The following is a 16,643-nucleotide window of genomic DNA, read 5'->3' as shown; positions in this document are numbered from 1 at the left end:
GGGGCACACAATTCACATTCCCAGAATTGCTTACCATTGAACCAGGGCAGTTAAAGTGTTCTCAAACCGGATTAATTCTGCAGTGTGTTTTGGACCTAAATGGGCTGATGCTCCAGGATGTTTATGGAGAAGAAAGCCCTGTAACAAAGCCAGACGCCCAAATCCTATTAAACATAGTGTTTAAGCTTAGCGTTGTGCTGTTAATAGGCTGAAAAGGAAGCTGGACAGAAAACAGATGGACAGTGCAGCAAGTCAGGCCACCTTTTATTACTATGTCTCTTAAACCAAGGCCTGTGTCGAAGGCCGTCTGGTTACACATCCCCAGGAAGGGGCTAATCCATGCCACTTGGACATCTGGGTCCGTCCCTAATCCAAAACCTCATTCGGTTTGTAAAGCATTTGCAACCAATTTCCTACTGGAAGAAACATAATCCTGCTTCCAGGAAAGAGAAGCCATCCTCCTTCAAGGCCTGCGGGGGGCATTTTAAAGATGGGGATGCCACTTCTAGCTGTCCCTGGACTCCACATCCCATCAGGCTTAGCCAAGAATCCTGGGCAACGAAGCCCAGACACTAATCTTGCTTCCAGCAAAGAGAAGCCATCTTCCCCCTCAAGGCTTGTGGGTGAGCGTTTCAAATACAAGTGGTCCATTTTCTAGCCCTTCCTGGACTCTACATCCCATGAGGCTTAGCCAAGAACGCTGAGCAATAGAAACACTTCTCCAAAGTCTCTTCTCAGTCCAGTTCTTCGATCAAGGGCTTCTTAGCCGGGGGCACTTTGCCGCCCCACATCTTTTCCAGCTCCTGGGTGACGGCTCCCAGGGCCTGGACCGCGTCCGCATGGCTCTTGTATTCCCTTTGGACCTCCAAAGCCAGGAGGGTCAACTCGGCCTGGTTGTCGTTCACCCAGGAGAGGAGGAAGTCGCACTTCTTCTGGGCCCCAAAGAGCCGGCCCCGGTCCTGGGCTGGGACCCTCTTCTTCCCTTTGCGGAGCAGCCTGGAAAGGTGGCTGAGGGCGGCCAAGGCAAAGCCCTTCTGCTTGGCCTGGCACTGGCCCATCAAGATCCGGCCCACGGCCAACATCACCCTGGCGTTGCCCAGGGGGCATTCGGGGTACTCTCCGTCCGCCAGGGAGCGCAGGGCGTCTTGCAGGGCCTCCGCCACCGACTGGTAGACCCTCCTGGCCCCCAGGGACCCCGAAACATCCAGGACGGTCTCGCAAAATTCGGGGAGCAGCTGCCCGTCGTCATCGACGTCCCCATTATAGAGTGATAGGGAGTAGGCATAAGCATAGAGTGCGTTCGGGAGCTGGAAGCGGACCAAGGGCGACACTGGGTTCGCAGTGAGGGAAGCCAGAGGCGGAATTAAGTCCGGTACCGAGTTCAAGAGACGCGCAGCTTGCGCAAGGTGTGAAATATCACTGGAGGTCTGCTTTTCTGGGCTTTTGGAGGATGCTTCTCCTCCCTGAGAAGGAATCAGTGGTGCCTGGCCATTTGAGGACCCTAGTTCCTCGATCAGGGCTGCCCCAGTTTGGTCCCACCAAGGCTTCCAGGGAGGAAGGAGGGATGAAATCTCTCCGCTGCTCAGCAAAGCCTGGAAGGCCTTGCGCTGCTCGGGGTTCAGCTGCTCCCACAGTTCCTTCTCCTCCGCCTCCTCTTCTAGGTCAAAATTGGGATCGAGGCCTAGCTGGGCCTCCGCATCCCCGGGCTCGCGTAGCTCCCTTAGCCGGAGAAGGGCCTCCCTCAGCCGGCGTCGGGAAGCCTCGTCCCCCCGCAGCCCCTGGAACCGGAGTTGGAGCTCCCGGCTCTGGAAGTCCTGGGCGCAGGAGCCGTGCCCGCGGTAGCAAGGCACGGAGCAGAGGCGGAGGTGGCACCGGGGGCAGGTATAAGGGGCGGCCGGGGCTTGGCAGAGACCGCAGCAATGGCCGCTGCCCGGGATCGAACTCGGGAACTCCATGATCTCAAGGAGCGCCTCCGAAGAGCCTTCGGGAAGCCCCGCCCACCTCCGATTGCCAATCGGCAGTTTCCGCCTCCGAACTCGCCTCCCAATCGGCAATTTCCGCCGCGATGAGGTTAACTTCGGGCATTTCCGTCTCCACTCGTGCCGCCATTCGGAGGAAAGGGTCCCAGCATAGGGTAGCATCTGCATTGTAGAACTAACGCAGCTTGAGACCACTTTAAAGCACTGAAGCTCCATCCTAGTAAATCGTGGCATGTTTTACAAGGTCTTTGGCCTCCTCTGGTGCCCCAAACCTGTATCACAGAGCCATGGCAGTTAAAGGGGTATCGAACTGCATTATTCCTCCAGTGTGGATGCACCATTAACAAGGACAAGCTGAGTCAAGTCAGTGGGTTTGGGCCTCATATAGGTCTCCCCCTTTTGTTCAGGGATGAAGTCCATTTATTCTTTAGGTTTATTACATCCGGTGGCAGGGAGTTCCAAAGGGAAACAGAACCACAATATACTTTTCATCTTGTTGTGCTGCAGATGACCCTTTGATTTTCATGATTTTGATAGTTTAATCACTCTTTAATCCCCTCGTGGAATTTGTAGGTCAAAATAATATGGGCATCCAAAGGTTTCCAGCCCCTTCATCTCCACCTCTTTTTGTTTTTTTCGGGCAACTCTTCCTTGCAATTTTGCAAGATGATTTAACTTAAGCAGGATTTAACAAGGTTCAGACAAAGCCATTTCACTGAATTCAAAGCTATAGCCATGTTAGTCTGTAGAGTCAGTAAACAGAGGGATCTTGGAGCACCTTTGAGGCTCACTGAAAGAAAGAAGTTGGCAGCAGGAGCTTTCCTAGACTTCAGTCTATTTCCTCAGATGCATTTCACTGAATCTATAACATTAGTGCATATCAGGGGGAAATATAACCGAGACCCTGCAATAGGCCCACCTTAAAGTCACCCTCAGTCGGAAATGACTTGAAATCACACACAAAAACAACCCTTCAACTTCACCTTCCTTGCTATTCCTCTGAAAGCTGACAGGAAAAGATCAATTGCATTTGTACCCAGGAACTCAATGAGTAAAGGAGGCGTTCAGTGCCTTGGTCTAGTGCTGAGGTTGCGACTGAAAAGCCAGCGAGGTTTATTTCCAAGTAAAGAGTTTTTAGAGCTCAGGGAAGAGTTGGGAAAGGAAGAGAAGGAACGGAGGAGGCACAGTGAACATGGAAACATGACAGCGAGGTTTACTTAGGTTTGTAGACACAAGGAGGCAAGGAAGGAAACGGCAACGTCAGGTAATGGTCCAGACCACTCTCACATTTATTAGACAAGTGGGTGCTGCTTAGGAGTTGGCATTGGGCCCCTTCTTCTTGCCAAAGCCTGGCACAATGTTGACAAAGCGCCGGTTGTACTGCATGCGCCTCTTGGCGCGCCCAGTCTTCTTCTTCTTCTTCTCTTGCTTGGCAACCTGGGAAGGGCAAAAAACAGGCATCAGCTACAGATCCCTGGACCATTGGAAGGAATTTGGAAACAGTCAGCACCTCCGTCCTTCCCAAACCCTGGTACAATCTAGCCCCCAATGATTCTCCACACCCCTTGAAGTGACTGTTAACCAGAAGCTGAATAGCTGTCACTGGTGACAAATCAAGATCCCCACCGCATGGCAGGTGCGCATGGAGATATGCTATGAGAGAGCTAAGCAATCGCCACGAGGAACAGCAACACTGCTCTGTCCATCTAACAGAAACAACAAGCTCTATCTGAAAGGAAGGATTCTTCTTCCTAGAGATCCTTCCCCCAGACAGCCCTGAAGAGAGGCTCAAGCTCAGACTGAAGGATGGAGAGAGAGAATCCCTGTCATGTTCAATGGCCTACCTTTGGGGTCTGGCCCCTCACTTTTCCAGCACGCGCCAAGGACCCATGGACCTTACCTGGGGAGGAAAAACAGGGGAGAAGGCAAATGAAGACCACTGCACTTAGATGTTACTGACCACATATTGACAGAGGACAGCAAAAAAACAAAAACCCTGACTTAAAGGAAGCCTCAGTAGTGCAAAACCTATGGACATCGTCTCCTTTGGATTTTGGGGTGAGGAATGGGTCAGCCCTTCTCAGGGGCCCAGTTTAAAATTCATATTGCACCCAGATATATTTATTTCACAGGCCAGGGCTGAGAAGCGTGTGGATCTTCAGATATTGCTGCAACTCCCAGCATTCCCCACCCCTGGCTGGGGCTGCTGGGACCTGTCTGCGCTTCTTCCAGAACCTTCCTATGTCCCAGAGAGGGATCTTTGTGCTGCTCAATCTCAACCCAGCTGCCACATCCATTCATGTACATGATCCATGTACATGACCCAAGGCCCCCATACTTACCGCCCAACATGCGCGCAGCAACCTCCAAGGTGGCGAGGTCGCTGACCCCGCATTGTCCGATGACCGCATCATCTTCCAAGGGAGTCCCTCCCAGGAGAACTACCTGATCCTCAAGAGCAATGCCCTCCAAGGACTCGACCTGGGCCTGAAAAGGAGGGAAGACCGGGCGGAAATTCAGACCTTTTCTTGCCCAACTCAGCTCCAAGTTGCCAAAAGTCAGTCCGCAACGTCATGGTTAACCCCTCCTTACCTTAAGCTGAGCGACTGTTTCTTGGCCGGAGACCTGGAGGGTGTGCAGGTTCTGAGCACGAATGAAGAGCTGCATGGCTGCGCCTGCGGAGGAGGGAGAGAGGGTTAGGAGAGCGTTGGTGGGGCTGCTTTTGAAGCTGGCTGCTTGCCACCTGCCAAAGAAGAAGGCCTTCCGCTGCAACGGGGCAAAGGCTTTTAATAAGCTCACCTGGGTCCAGAGAAGCCACCTCTGTGTTTGTGTCCCAAAATGGGGAAAGGGGCAAAGTCCATGAAGGAGGGCCAGCCTGGCTTACGATCAAGGCTTGGAGCTCCAGAGAGACAGGGAGTGCCTCCTGCTGGGCCCAGTTTGCACAGCCACTCTTGGGAATGTGTTTATGGCTGCAGAAATAACCCAGACCATGACTCTGGAGACCTGGGTTCGAATCACGACTCGGCCATGGAAACCCAAAGCCTTGGGCCATGCGTCACACTCTCTCAGCCTCAGAGGGAGGCAATGGCAAACTCCCCCCGAATGTTGCCATGGAAGCCCTAGGACATGGCCTCCATCTTGGAGGCAGTGCAGTCTAGTGGTTTCAGCCTTGGGCTTTGTGGGAGCAGGGTTCGAAACCCTGCTCAGCCCTAGCAACCCATTGGGGGGCAAGGAGTCACACTCTCTCAGCCTCAGAAGCAGGCCCCAAAACCCCTCTTTCATGAGCTAATCCTGCCAAGACAACGCCCCCTAAGTAGGAAATAAGGCACCAATGCCTTAATGGGCGCCTATGGATAAATGGCAACCAGAAGAGGATTTGGGATTTAATAAAGGTTGGGGAAGCTACAACCTCAAGCCCCATTCGCCCACCGCAGACGGGGAAAGCCGCCCCAAAGTGCGGGTCTGCTGCTGCTCACCTTCCAAAATGGAGGAAGAGAGAGAAAGGTCGCCGCCTGGAGCACGGAGACTACAGGAAAGGAGGACCGGAAGCAGGGGCGGGGCTTCGAGGGAGACGCGCGCAGGCGCACTCAGGCCGCTCTAGGATTAACCCGAGCTCAAGTCTCGCGAGAACTGTCCTCGTTTGACAAATCTCGCAAGAGCTACTCCTTCTGTTGGCCTCCGCTTCGCCTCAATGGCGGCGGGGGTGGTCTTGACGTCATCAGCGCGCGACGCGAAGGACTAGCCTTCGCCTGCTGCTAAGATGGCGGCGCTGGCGCTGGCGAGGAGGGAAGCTTCGCGGCTGTTGTTGCTGCTGAGGGCCACGGCCCCCCGGATGGTACTTTTGGGGGAATGGAGGACGGAGGAAGAGGAGGACGGGGGTTGGGGGTCCTTTGGGGCCACTGCAGTTCCCATAAAGCTTGCGACAAGGGCTGTGCTGGATGATGGGAGTTGTTGGCCAGAGCTATGCGCCATTGGTTCTCTTGGGACTGGGATGATGGGAATTACTGGCCAAAGGAGACGCACCATGGGCCCTGTCGTGCCTGGGATGATGGGAGTTGTTGGCCCTTCCAACTCTGATGGCTGAAGTGAGCCTTGGCTGCTTTTGTGGCAGACTTTCCTATGGATCGTCACGAAGTTAAATGGACCGGGGTTTTTGGGGAGGAGCTCATGGTTATCTCTGTCTGTCTTTCAGAGCCAAGTCTCCGCAGAGCCCAGCCCTGCTGACCCCAGATACCCAGGGATTGTGGAGTCCAGCGAGGAATACAAACATGTGGAGAGGCTCCTACCCGCCACCCGAGTACCAGACCCCCCAAAGCACCACCGATACCCCACGCCGTGCGGGTGGCAGCCGCCCCGAGGTGGGAAGGGTTCAGGGGGAACCCAGTTCGGTTGCCTGGGAATGGTGTGGCCCTCCCCATGTTCGACTGCAGCTCCCATCGTTCCTTGTCTAGACTTGTTGGGAGTTGTAGCCTCGCAACTGGAGGGCCACCCCTTTCATGCATATGGCTTAAAGCGTTAAAAAGCAGCGTTATAGGATTTGAGCGACTGCCATCTTATGCGTTTTCCCACTTGGTTTATACTATTTAAAGCTGTTTGGAAGAGGAAGGAGAGCAGTGAAGTTAGCTGTGCCTCCCTCTTTCATGCTCTGATTGAGTTATATCAAATGAAACACATCTCTTGAGCCAATCACAGTCTCGGGGTCTCTTTCTTTTTAACAGATCCACCCCCCGACCTTCCGTTCTTTGTCCGACGCACGCGGATGCACAACGTCCCAGTCTACACGCAAACCACCCACGGCTGCCGGAAGATGACAGTCATCAGGAAGATCGAAGGCGACATTTGGGTAAGGGAACCCCCTTTCTCCCCTGCCGACCTATGAAAGAGGGTATTCCCAAAGAGGGATTTAATTCGGATGCTTGGTCAGCAGCAGACCCAGACCAGGAGAACCTCCAAGGGGTGGGAGCAAAAAGTTCTACCATTTAGAATGCTAATGAAACTTGTACAAAGGCTTGGGAAAAGCCCAATGATGGTGCCATGGAGAAGGGACTGTGGTCATTCTGCAGAGTCCAGAGACTGTGTTTCTCTATCTGTTAAATGACCTGGCGGTGGACATGGGCTCAGTTTGTTTAGTTTAGCAGATAGATAGCAGCGGAGTGTGTTGGTGTAACCTGGTTGTAAGGGATGCTGATACATAGGAAGGCAGGATTTGGCCCTAGGGTCTGAGCCTCTCTACCTGCCTTGGCATTACTGAAGGTAGTATGATCTTATAAGCCATGTGGAATTTCAGCTGAAACCACCATCCCCCAAGTGTTAAAAATATAAGGACCCTCGCACACCACAGAATCAAGGCTATGCGATTCCACTTTGGTCATGGCTGCATCTTGTGGGATCCCAGGGTTTGTAGTTTGATGAAGCTCTCTGGTTGAGCATCCTAAATATCCCTCTCTTGATTGCAACCCCCAGGTTTCCCTTGGATGTTCCCATGGCAGTTAAGGTGGGATCATAGTGCTGTAACTGTGACAAGGCCCAAAGGAGGTAGAATGAGAGGGGCTTACTTAAAACCACCGGTGGGCTTCTCATTCTGGGCCAGAGACTGCGGAGCTCAAAAGAGGTGAACGCTGACTCCCTTGTCCTCTTTCCCAGGCCCTTGAGAAGGAAGTGAAGGCATTCCTGACAGAACGGTTGGGAGAAACGCCCCTCACCCAAGTGAACGAAGTTGCCTGCAGCATTCGCATCAAGGGCTATTTTGACCAGGAACTAAAGACGTGGCTAATGGAGAAAGGCTTTTAAATTCAAAACACTTCCGAAAGACTCGTTTATCTTCTGCAAAGATCTGCATTGTAATTTGTTGTGGTGTATAATGGGAACAGCAAGGGAAAGCATTATCTGTGTCATGGCCAGCCTCTTATTCATGTGAGGAGTATGCCAGCTAATCTAGTTCAACTGTTTAGACCTCTGCCTTAAGTAATTCAGGAAATGCTTGTTATTGTACTGCCATATACACAAGTCTGGCTCTACATTGCATATTTAAGAGGTGGGCTAAAGCAAATGTTGCATGTATGACTCAATGGTGGCTTTTGGAGATCCTTTCCATCACATGCACAAAACAATTACTGGTTGAAGGGTTTTTGTTTTTTGAACTAGAAATGGTTCTAGGACCTTTAGCAAATTGAAGGCAATGGTCTTCAAACTCCCTGTTCAATAAGTTAAAAAGAACACAAACTGGCTTTGGGGCTAATAAATCTATGAAACAGGGCTTCTTGGTGTGTGCTTTTCAAGTCATTTCTAACTTAAGAGGGTTTGCTTCCCTTTGAGAGAGTGGGACTTGCTGAAGGTGACCCATGGGTTTCCATGGCTGGGAGGGAATTTGAACCCTGTACCACTCAAACCACTGTACCATGCTGGGCTTAAGTATGTTTTAAACGCATTGGCTCAACCCATTCTAATACATAGTAAGGTTCCGAATTCTCTCAAACGAGGTGTGTGTAAAGACATGTATATTTACAGTTGCAACATGTGAACTATACAGAGGGAGGACTCACTTCTCAGGACTCGGTATAAGTGGAAGTCTGTTTTGCTCCGTTGGTGGAGTTCAGGAGATCTTGTGGCTGTTGATTTCTCACTCGTCAAAAGGATCTCAGGAGAGCTGGGGCTAATGCAAGTCACCTCTCTTTCCTCTTCCTGAAATCAGCCATCTCACAAAATCCACCCCTGAACTGCTGGTGGCAATGAGTTCCTTTGAGTCTCCTGGCAAGAGCTGCTATAGGGCAGCTCAAGATTATCAAGGAAGTGGAAAGGAAGAAAAGAAATTCAAGATAGGAGTAGTTCAGTTTCTCTACAGCTGCCAAAGGGATGCCAGACTTCGTTTTGCTGCTAGTGGGTCAAATAAAGGGAGCTGCCAGTCACTCTCAGGTTTGCTGGTAATACTGATTGTAGTTCCATGCGTTCTGATAGCCATAGTTACTATAGTTCTGCAAAGAGAACACAGAAGCAGTGAAGAGAGATAGGGAAAGGAAGGAAGGAAAACCACTTTGCTCCACAGGGGCAAAACAAGAATCTTCTTCAAGATTAGCTCATTTATTTTAGCATGAGCATTCATACTTATCAATCCACTTCTTCAGATGCACTGAGAGAGCATTAAATCTGGAACCCATGTACATCTTGGGCTACAACTCCTCTCTATGGTTAGATTAAATTTAAGAGGCCGAGATGTGAATGGGTAAGGGATCTGGATCAAACAACTCACCTGGTACCAGGTGTTGTAGTTGTATGCCCCCGTTGCAGTGTTGCTCACATCGGCTGCCATCAGGGGTGTGATGCCTGTTGTGGCCACGGCAAGATTGCCTCCTCCAGCAGCAACCTCCTCCAGCCTCATTCTCTTCTCATCCGCCTCATCTGCGCTGCTTGGAAGTTTAAAAACTGCTGTCAGCCAGCATCTTGGAATGGCACATGCATCTCTACTTGTGTTTCTAGCCCCGAGTTTAACAGTTTTGGCATCCCCAAAGTGGTGCCTTATTTGGCAGCTAGATAGGGGAACTATGCTGGAAATGCAAAGTGTGTTTACTCCTATTTGGGCTAAAGACCACCTCTGTTTAAATTAGACCTCTGCAAATCAGTAGTCTTAACCCTATTCATGTTTATTTGGATGTCCTTCTGCAAAGTTAATGAAGCAGTCTATTTGTCTCCACCTGAGATAAGAAAAGTAATACAGGAGGCTCACATATTACTGTTCCAGGCCCCTTTCCTTATCACTTGGAACCCTATTTTTCTTACCCCAAATAAATGTAGTGTTTTCGCTGGGTATTTTCTAGGTCTTGCAGCGCAATTCTATGGCATGGTTCTGCTTTCACCTCCCTCCAATGATTTTTTTGGGGATCCCATGAGCCACAAAAGTAGACCTGGAAGGCTGCATGTGGCCAGCAAGCCACACTTTCCTCAGTCTAGGAACGAAGTAAAGCTTGAGAAGTTCCTTACCCATTTTCCAAGAGCCTCTTCCTCAACATTTGTTGGTTCAGGAGTTTCTGATGCTCATCGTATGATGTCAATAAGCTGGCGATGCAAAAAGAAAGAATGAGTGTCAGGACAGGAGGGCCTTTCCATGCGCCATGGCAGACCAGAGAAAAAGAGGAGCTCTTAAGGATTCAGCAATTTAGCGCCTACCTCCCTTCCATTTACCTATTAATGCTGGAGCCAAAGTCCTCGAGAAACTCCACCCTTCGCTGGGAGAAGATGATTTTGGTCTCCAAAGGAAGGCCGCTCATCAAGGCTCGGTCAAAGCTACTCATGGTATTGCCTTCATTCTGCCGGACGTCTGCACCAAACTCCATCTCTAAAAGGTTGGCGTAGAGCTTGGCATTGTCCTGGGTTGAAGGAAGAGAGCCAGCGGAGACAAATTCAGAAACAATATGGAATACAAGTTTTGAAAAGCATGTAAACACATGCAGACATGTGCCATTTTCTTACCGGATCCTTCTCCAAGGCCTCCAGGAGAATCTTGCGCGCTTTCGCAATGTTCTTCTGCACTTTCAAGACCTGGCGGGCCAGTTTGACCGAGTAGAAGGAGGAGACAGGCATCCCCTCGTTGTCCCGGATGGCTTCCATCAGGAGCGCCTCGGCCACCTCCGTGTTCCCCTGGCGGCGCTCCAGGCTCACCCGCCGCAAGCGCACCATGGCCAGGCCGGGCACACAGTCCTCAAAAGACTTCAAGATGCGCCGCGCTTCCTCCACTTCCCCTGGGGATGAGATGGAGGCACATCAACACACATTCAAATACTCACTCCTAAAAGCAGGCTTTGATCCATGCTTGTTTTAAGCTGAGTTGAGTCCCAATGATATGAAAAAACCAAGCAAGCCAATATTCTTGCTATCTTGAATTCTGGAGACAATATGGAAAACCCTTCACACTTGGGGCATCTCAACCCCCTGAACATTTCCCAGGAGGAGGAGATGCAAGGCAGAGTAAAATCTGCTTACCGTGCTTCTCTTCGAATGCTGCCCAGAGGAGATGGATGTTTGGTTTTCGGGGGAGGTGGTAACAACACGCTCGCTGGAAGACGCTCCGAGCCCCGGCCACATTGTGGTTCTCAAGGTATCTGGTGTACTAGATTGGGAAAATGGGGAGCCAATGGAGGGCAGGAAAGGAAAGCCAACAGTGGTTTTAAAGTTAGCCCAGGAAGCTCCGAAGTCACTCACTCAAGTGGGAGCCGCCACTTTTACTGACAATGGCATCAAGGGAGTTTGGAAAAGATAAACTGTGGGAGGGTGATGCCATCCATGGAGGTACGTACCTTGATCCAGAACTCCTCATAGAGGGCGCAAGCAATGACGCAGCGTTCAAAGAGCACAATGGTTCGCTCATGCGATCCACTGGCGATCTCAAAATCCAAGTACTCTCGCCAGTTCCGCAGCTGCGCCCGCTCCAGTGGCTTCACATGGAAGTAGGGCCTTTTGATCTGAGGGCAAAATACAAGGAGGAAGGGGAACAATATGGTGGTAAGAGGAAAGAGGTTAAAAGGGAAGTGGCAGTGCAACTCCAGGAAAGTGACTGAGCCCTCAGTTTTTAAGACGAGATTAATTAAACTCAACACTAGAATACCAGCAAGAAAAGACGCTGTACAAACCCCTTCCTCAAAATTCCAGCGCTTGCTGACTTCAGCCTCGTTCTGGCTGTGGATCTGCTGGCGAATGGAAATGACCACTTCCCGGACCTTGTCCTGGTCCATGGGCCCCTGAAATCCAAGAGAAATTGGCTTGGTTGTTACCAAGAAAAGGTGGACTTAAGAAGGTCTGAGCAGAGACAGGAATATGGCTGGCTCACTTCAAAGGCCTGCTTGATCTCTACACAAACCTCTTGGGGAGGAGATGGAGTTTATTCGCAGTACCTGACAGGGACATATAACCTCTGGGTATGGGAGACACTCACTGAGAAGGCCACCCCCCGAAAACCAACAGCTCCAGAAACCCAGGACAGAAAAGCATCCAGTAGCATTAACACTCACCAGCACTTGGCTCCCATCTCCCATCTCCTGCTTCGTGTCTGTCTTGAGTGGCAAGTCTTCCCCCGGCGGTGCCTCCTCAGCCTCCATTTCTGTGGTCTTGGCCCCTGTCTCGGAGGCCATTTTCGACTGCAACCACAATAGCTCTTCGTTGGAGAGGATATCTCTGGGGTGGTGGCTGGCCACATGTTCCTTGAACCTAAGCCCAGGGAAAGCAAGACATGGCTGCTGTTACTCTGGAAGTGGCAAGCCTAGCCACACACTCCAGAGTCGCTGCTTGACCTTCTCAAGCCTTCCTGAAGTAGCCATCCAGGACTAATGGAGGTCTGGGCAATACAGACATTAGGGGAATCCTAAACAACACAGTTGGAAGAGTGATGTACTATGGCAGCTACTAGTAATGAGCATTTAGGCTGCTCAATTCATTTCATGCATGTTTTATCAAAACAAAGATCTTTGTAACAGGTGTATGCATTAGGACACTGTATTACATGAGCCTGCATTACCATTCCCACCTCAGATGCGAGGAAACAGTGATAATGTGAATCCAATACATCAGCAAGGAAATAAGAAGATTGATTCTTCCCCCCCACTCCATTACAAGAAGTTGCAGAGGCTGTTGAATGCTCCTCCATCACTTCACCCAACCATTCTGCCAGCAATGTGACTCTGGAGGAGAGGCTTACTTTTCCCAGTGATGGCTGTAGAGCTGGGTGGGGGTGCTGAGCACGCGGTCATAAATGCCAGTCATAGCCTTCAGGTCTCCTTGCTCCCGCTGCCATTCCACATACATCTCCCAGAGTTTGTCAGAACGGAAGTCCACTCCTGCCGCTGCTATAGCCGACTCGAAGGTGCTGCAAGGGAAAGAGCAGAACAAGAGCAAGTGAGGACCGTCCTCCTTCATGGCGAGGAGAGGGAGAATCCGGTAAAGAAGCCTTCAATCCCTCCCTCCCTCGCGACCCAGGACCCATGATCTCACATCACTTACCCACAGATCTTCTGCGCTGAGTCTGGCTGGTTCATATCTAAGGAGGACTGCAGGAAGGAGATGTAATGGATCCACAGGTCCATGCTCAATGGGATCGACTGCAGACCTCGCTGGAAAACCTGCAAATGGTGGTGAGGGGGAAAAGAGGGGCAGATTATGATGTGCTTTCTCTCCCAGCCATGAGGAGCTATTTCACTCTTCCTTGACACTCAAGGTCTTGCATCTCCGCCTCTCCAGGATCCAGGACTGCCAAAAGCAGACCCACAATGGCAGTCATTTGAAATCACCCCACGCCAGCATTGGTTTCTGAGTGGTGTACGCTTCCCTCGCAGAGGACATGTGGTGCTCTGAAAGACCATCCCTTGCTGTATAAGCCTGCCTGAATGTTAAGGTTTTCCGGGCGAGTCTTTTTCTCAGCCCCGCTTGGACCTCCTACCTCCTCCGTCTCCTTGATGAAGTCAAAGCGCCGCTCCATGTCTGCATACTTCTTCCAATAGCCATAGCAGTATGGGTAGCGCAGGAAGAAGCTGTCGAAGGCCTTGCGGGCTGCGTAGATGTGATTCTGCAAGGGCAAGAAGAGAGAGAAGAAGCGTTAAGACTTAATAAAAACAAAGCTAATTTGGGAATATTTGCTAGCTGCCGGCTTCTGCCTCACGAACGGACAACCAGGAGCACTGCCAATGTTGCCTTCAAAGGCGGAAGCAGTGGCTGGAGGGCTCCCTGGGCTTCTCCTATACAGTAATCCTGTCCCTTATATAAAACGGTACAGTATTTGGGCTGCAGAGAGACAGGGCTACAGAGAGCAAGTTGGATTTCATGCTGCCTATCAGTGCGCAGGTCATTGCTGCTACAAGAGGGGATATGATAGCCCTGTTTAAATCTTTGAAGGGATGTCATGTTGAGGAGGGAGCAAGCTTGTTTTCTGCTGCTCCAGAGAATAGGAGACAATGGAGGAATGGATGCAAGCTCCAGGAAAAGAGAAAAGAGGGACTTCGTGAGAGTCAGGGCATTGCCTTGGAGACTGTGATGGAATCTCCTTCCTTGGAGGCTGTCTTTAAGCAGAGGCTGGATGGCCATCTGTCAATGGGGAGGCTCTGACTGAGAGTTCCTGCATGGCAGAATAAAGGGGTTGGGCTGGATCAGGGCCCTTCTTGGGGCCTCTTCCAGCTCTATGATCCTGTGTCCCTCTCCAGGCCTCCTTCTCCCTGCCTACCTCTTGCTCCACGTATTGCAGCAGCTCAGTCCAAGCCGTGAAGTCGAGGGGGTTCTCCTGAGCGGCCCGCCAGTAGCGCTCAAAGTCCAGTGGGTAGGTGATGGAGAGGTCCTCCATGGCCGGGTTGAGGGCCATATGGGTCACCAGATCGGGGGCCGGTGGGGGCTGAGGGGCCTCTTCCCTGGATGGCTCTGGCTGCACGGATGGAGCAGTGGCAATAGTGGCAACGGCAGCAACGGCAGTGGCTTCCACGCTGAGCCCATTGCACCCTTGCCCTGGGGTCGCCTCCTCCGGCTTCGGAGTGCCGTTGCTGGCTGGCTTAGCGGCCGCATCTGGGTCCGTTCCTGCAGATCGAAGGAGGCAATCAAGTGAAGGGAATGAAGGTGAAAACACATAATGACAACAAGGTTCTCCTATGATGCCTCGGTCTCAAGAGGTGCCCCGGGGCCCCAGAGGCGGAAGAGACCATGCAGGAACTCTCCCTCAAAGCATCCCCATTGACAGAGGGTTCAAGGCCTCCCTCACCGGCCACGACGGAGGCTGTGGCCGCAGGCACCGCCCTCTCCTCGCCCTCAGCGCTCGGGCTGCGCGGAGAAGGAGGAGCCCCGGCCGCCGATGCTTCAGGAGCCGCCGCCGCCGCCTCCTTCTCTTGCTCCTCCGCCGCCATGTTGCTCGCAGACGCCATCTTGGAAGGGGTTTTTTCCCTCCCCGCTCGGGGCCACTGCGCATGCGCAGCCGCTAAAACCCGGATGCGAGCGGAAGACTGGCACGAAGGAGGGAAGGTTATGAGGGCAGCGACCATAGAGATGGAGCGGAAGTAGAGGAGAGAGAGAGGCAGCCGCTCAAAGGGGAAACCATGGAGAGGAGAGATAGAAGGGCCCCAAGATATTAAACTTTGCCCTACAAAGTGTTATTGTGTCTTATTATAGTGTGTTGTTGTTGTTGTTGTTTGTTATTAAAGTGTGTTATTGTTATTAACAGTCCTGGGATCTGAATTCTAAGTATGAAAGGTTGCTTTGATTGCAGGGTGTTTGTGTGTGTTTTGAAGTAAGCCGCCTTGGGTCCCTCTCTGGGAGAAAGGCGGCCTAATACTGAACTAAGGGACTCGCAGCAGCAGCAGCCAATGGGGTTCTTGCTTTGGGCCCCGCCTCTTTCCGGCCTCACCTGTCCGAGGGGGCGGGGCCAGAGGGCGTGATGGACGGGCGCAGGAGCCAATCAGAGCCGGGCGGGGGCTCACCTGCGTCCTTCCTTCGCTGGCTCCGGCTGCTCTTCTGGGCGGACGGAGAAGGAGACTGGAGTGAAGGAGGGCGGCCATGGCAGCAGCAGCAGCAGAGGGCCGGCTCTGGCTCTGGCTCTTCCTGGGCTCAGGACTGGGTGAGTGGGAGAAGGAGGGAGGGAAGGAAGGAAGAGAAGAGGGAAAGAGAGAGAGAAGGGGAATGGGATTGAAAGGAGGAAGGGAAGAGATAGAAGAGAAAAAGAGGGAAAGAAGGAATAGGAGGGGAAAGGAGGAAGGAAAGTGATAGAAGGGGAAAAGAGAGAAAGGGAATGGGAGGGAAAGGAGGGAGAAAAGAAATGGAAGGAGGAAGGAAAGAGATAGAAGAGAAAAGGAATGGAAGGAAAGAAAGAAAGAGAAACAAAGAAAAAGGAGGGGAAAGGAGGAGAAAAGGAATGGGAGGAAAGGAGGAAGGAAATAGAAGGGGGAAAGAGAGAAAGGGAATAGGAGGGGAAAGGAGGGAGAAAAGAAATGGAGGAAGCAAAGAGATAGAAGAGAAAAAAGGGAGAAAAGGAAATGGAAGGAAAGACAAAGGAGGAGGAAAGAAGGAGAAAAGAAATGGGGGGAAAGGAAGAAGGAGAGAAAAAGGAGGAAAAAGGGAGAAAAGAAATAAGAGGGGAAAGAGAGGAAATGGGAGGAAGAGTAGGAAGGAAATAAAAGGGGAAAGAGGGAGTAAAGAAATAGGAAGAAAAAAGGAGAAAAGGAATAGGAGGAAAAGAAGAGGAAAAGAAATGGGAAAAGTGGATGAAAAGAAAGAAAAAGAGAGAAGGGGAAGAAAGAGTGGGAGAAAAGGAGGAAGTGGGAGAGAGAGAAAAGGAAAGAGACAGGAAGAAAAGAAGCAGACTTTGTCATTTGGGTTGAATGGGTTTTGGGGCTTGCCAAGAAAACCCCACAAAAGGGTCTCCAGAAGGAATAGATAGAAGGTACATCATGAGGGAAATGCTTCCCTGCTGAGTAGAAACACCTTTTCCTTCCTCTCCTTGAAATCTGGCCTGAAAGTCTGACTCAGGACAGTTTCTTTTTCGGGTCTCTCTCTGTGTCTACAAAGGTTTTGCAAGGGTTCCTGGAGGCACCCAGGAAAGCAAGGCCTCTTTGCCTCCATTCTTAGTGTATAGTATTGTGTCCTTATTATCATTAGTCCTTGTCCTATTCCTGCGTCTGCTGCCTTTCTCTCAAACAGTGAGACTCGGGACAC

The 16,643-nt window shown here is 51.4% G+C and overlaps 5 protein-coding genes across 7 annotated transcripts in view; 2 read left to right on the top strand and 3 right to left on the bottom strand.

Annotated features, from left to right (window-relative positions):
* Positions 1 to 247: 247 nt before the first annotated feature.
* On the bottom strand, positions 248 to 3,107 carry ZNHIT2 (zinc finger HIT-type containing 2). The gene has a single exon (XM_042439609.1). It carries the CDS (start codon positions 2,211 to 2,213, stop codon positions 735 to 737), a length of 1,479 nt encoding a protein of 492 aa, XP_042295543.1. The 5' UTR covers positions 2,214 to 3,107; the 3' UTR covers positions 248 to 734.
* A 137-nt stretch (positions 3,108 to 3,244) lies between these two features.
* FAU (FAU ubiquitin like and ribosomal protein S30 fusion) lies at positions 3,245 to 5,596 on the bottom strand. Of its 2 annotated transcripts, none has more exons than XM_042439622.1 (5): positions 5,456 to 5,596; positions 4,572 to 4,654; positions 4,322 to 4,466; positions 3,824 to 3,879; positions 3,245 to 3,416 (listed from the first exon to the last, which is right to left on the bottom strand). In XM_042439622.1, exons 2-5 carry the CDS (start codon positions 4,644 to 4,646, stop codon positions 3,291 to 3,293), a joined length of 402 nt encoding a protein of 133 aa, XP_042295556.1. In that variant the 5' UTR covers positions 4,647 to 4,654; positions 5,456 to 5,596; the 3' UTR covers positions 3,245 to 3,290. The 2 variants fall into 2 exon arrangements, with proteins under 2 accessions (XP_042295556.1, XP_042295555.1); XM_042439621.1 differs by lacking the exon at positions 5,456 to 5,596 and adding an exon at positions 4,779 to 4,821.
* A 57-nt stretch (positions 5,597 to 5,653) lies between these two features.
* MRPL49 (mitochondrial ribosomal protein L49) lies at positions 5,654 to 8,235 on the top strand. The gene is made up of 4 exons (XM_042439623.1): positions 5,654 to 5,814; positions 6,172 to 6,337; positions 6,698 to 6,822; positions 7,623 to 8,235. The coding sequence occupies exons 1-4, from the start codon at positions 5,740 to 5,742 to the stop codon at positions 7,767 to 7,769; spliced, it is 513 nt and encodes a 170-aa protein (XP_042295557.1). The 5' UTR covers positions 5,654 to 5,739; the 3' UTR covers positions 7,770 to 8,235.
* A 224-nt stretch (positions 8,236 to 8,459) lies between these two features.
* Positions 8,460 to 14,899, bottom strand: LOC121915384 (pre-mRNA-processing factor 39-like). 2 transcript variants are annotated; one of them, XM_042439604.1, is made up of 14 exons: positions 14,701 to 14,899; positions 14,176 to 14,519; positions 13,399 to 13,524; positions 12,963 to 13,081; positions 12,661 to 12,828; positions 11,978 to 12,173; positions 11,600 to 11,707; positions 11,267 to 11,431; positions 10,953 to 11,079; positions 10,443 to 10,711; positions 10,155 to 10,339; positions 9,954 to 10,028; positions 9,226 to 9,382; positions 8,460 to 8,950 (listed from the first exon to the last, which is right to left on the bottom strand). In XM_042439604.1, the coding sequence occupies exons 1-14, from the start codon at positions 14,858 to 14,860 to the stop codon at positions 8,888 to 8,890; spliced, it is 2,262 nt and encodes a 753-aa protein (XP_042295538.1). In that variant the 5' UTR covers positions 14,861 to 14,899; the 3' UTR covers positions 8,460 to 8,887. The 2 variants fall into 2 exon arrangements, with proteins under 2 accessions (XP_042295538.1, XP_042295539.1); XM_042439605.1 differs by having other exon boundaries at positions 9,226 to 9,379.
* Positions 14,900 to 15,392: 493 nt separating this feature from the next.
* Positions 15,393 to 16,643, top strand: part of F11R (F11 receptor) — a 17,883-nt gene continuing 16,632 nt past the window's right edge. Inside the window, exon 1 of the mRNA XM_042439620.1 lies at positions 15,393 to 15,549. Within this exon, the coding sequence (XP_042295554.1) occupies positions 15,489 to 15,549 (61 nt within the window). The 5' untranslated portion in view covers positions 15,393 to 15,488. The remainder of the gene's footprint in view (positions 15,550 to 16,643) is intronic.

Source organism: Sceloporus undulatus, chromosome 9, assembly GCF_019175285.1.
Source record: "Sceloporus undulatus isolate JIND9_A2432 ecotype Alabama chromosome 9, SceUnd_v1.1, whole genome shotgun sequence".
Lineage (NCBI taxonomy): Eukaryota > Metazoa > Chordata > Lepidosauria > Squamata > Phrynosomatidae > Sceloporus > Sceloporus undulatus.
Note: the sequence above shows the minus strand (reverse complement) of the source record. Positions and strands in the feature narration are given on the sequence as shown.

Coding starts and splice junctions, on each gene's coding strand:
- MRPL49 (XM_042439623.1), top strand. CDS start 5,740: ATGGCGGCGCTGGCGCTGGCGAGGAGGGAAGCTTCGCGGCTGTTGTTG. Junction 5,815..6,171: donor GGGCCACGGCCCCCCGGATG/GTACTTTTGGGG, acceptor TCTGTCTTTCAG/AGCCAAGTCTCCGCAGAGCC. Junction 6,823..7,622: donor AGATCGAAGGCGACATTTGG/GTAAGGGAACCC, acceptor CCTCTTTCCCAG/GCCCTTGAGAAGGAAGTGAA.
- ZNHIT2 (XM_042439609.1), bottom strand. CDS start 2,213: ATGCCACGATTTACTAGGATGGAGCTTCAGTGCTTTAAAGTGGTCTCA.
- FAU (XM_042439622.1), bottom strand. CDS start 4,646: ATGCAGCTCTTCATTCGTGCTCAGAACCTGCACACCCTCCAGGTCTCC. Junction 4,467..4,571: donor AAACAGTCGCTCAGCTTAAG/GTAAGGAGGGGT, acceptor CCTCCTTTTCAG/GCCCAGGTCGAGTCCTTGGA. Junction 3,880..4,321: donor TGCTGCGCGCATGTTGGGCG/GTAAGTATGGGG, acceptor TTTCCTCCCCAG/GTAAGGTCCATGGGTCCTTG.
- LOC121915384 (XM_042439604.1), bottom strand. CDS start 14,860: ATGGCGTCTGCGAGCAACATGGCGGCGGAGGAGCAAGAGAAGGAGGCG. Junction 11,432..11,599: donor GCTGGAATTTTGAGGAAGGG/GTTTGTACAGCG, acceptor TTTTGCCCTCAG/ATCAAAAGGCCCTACTTCCA. Junction 10,340..10,442: donor AGGCCTTGGAGAAGGATCCG/GTAAGAAAATGG, acceptor CCTTCAACCCAG/GACAATGCCAAGCTCTACGC.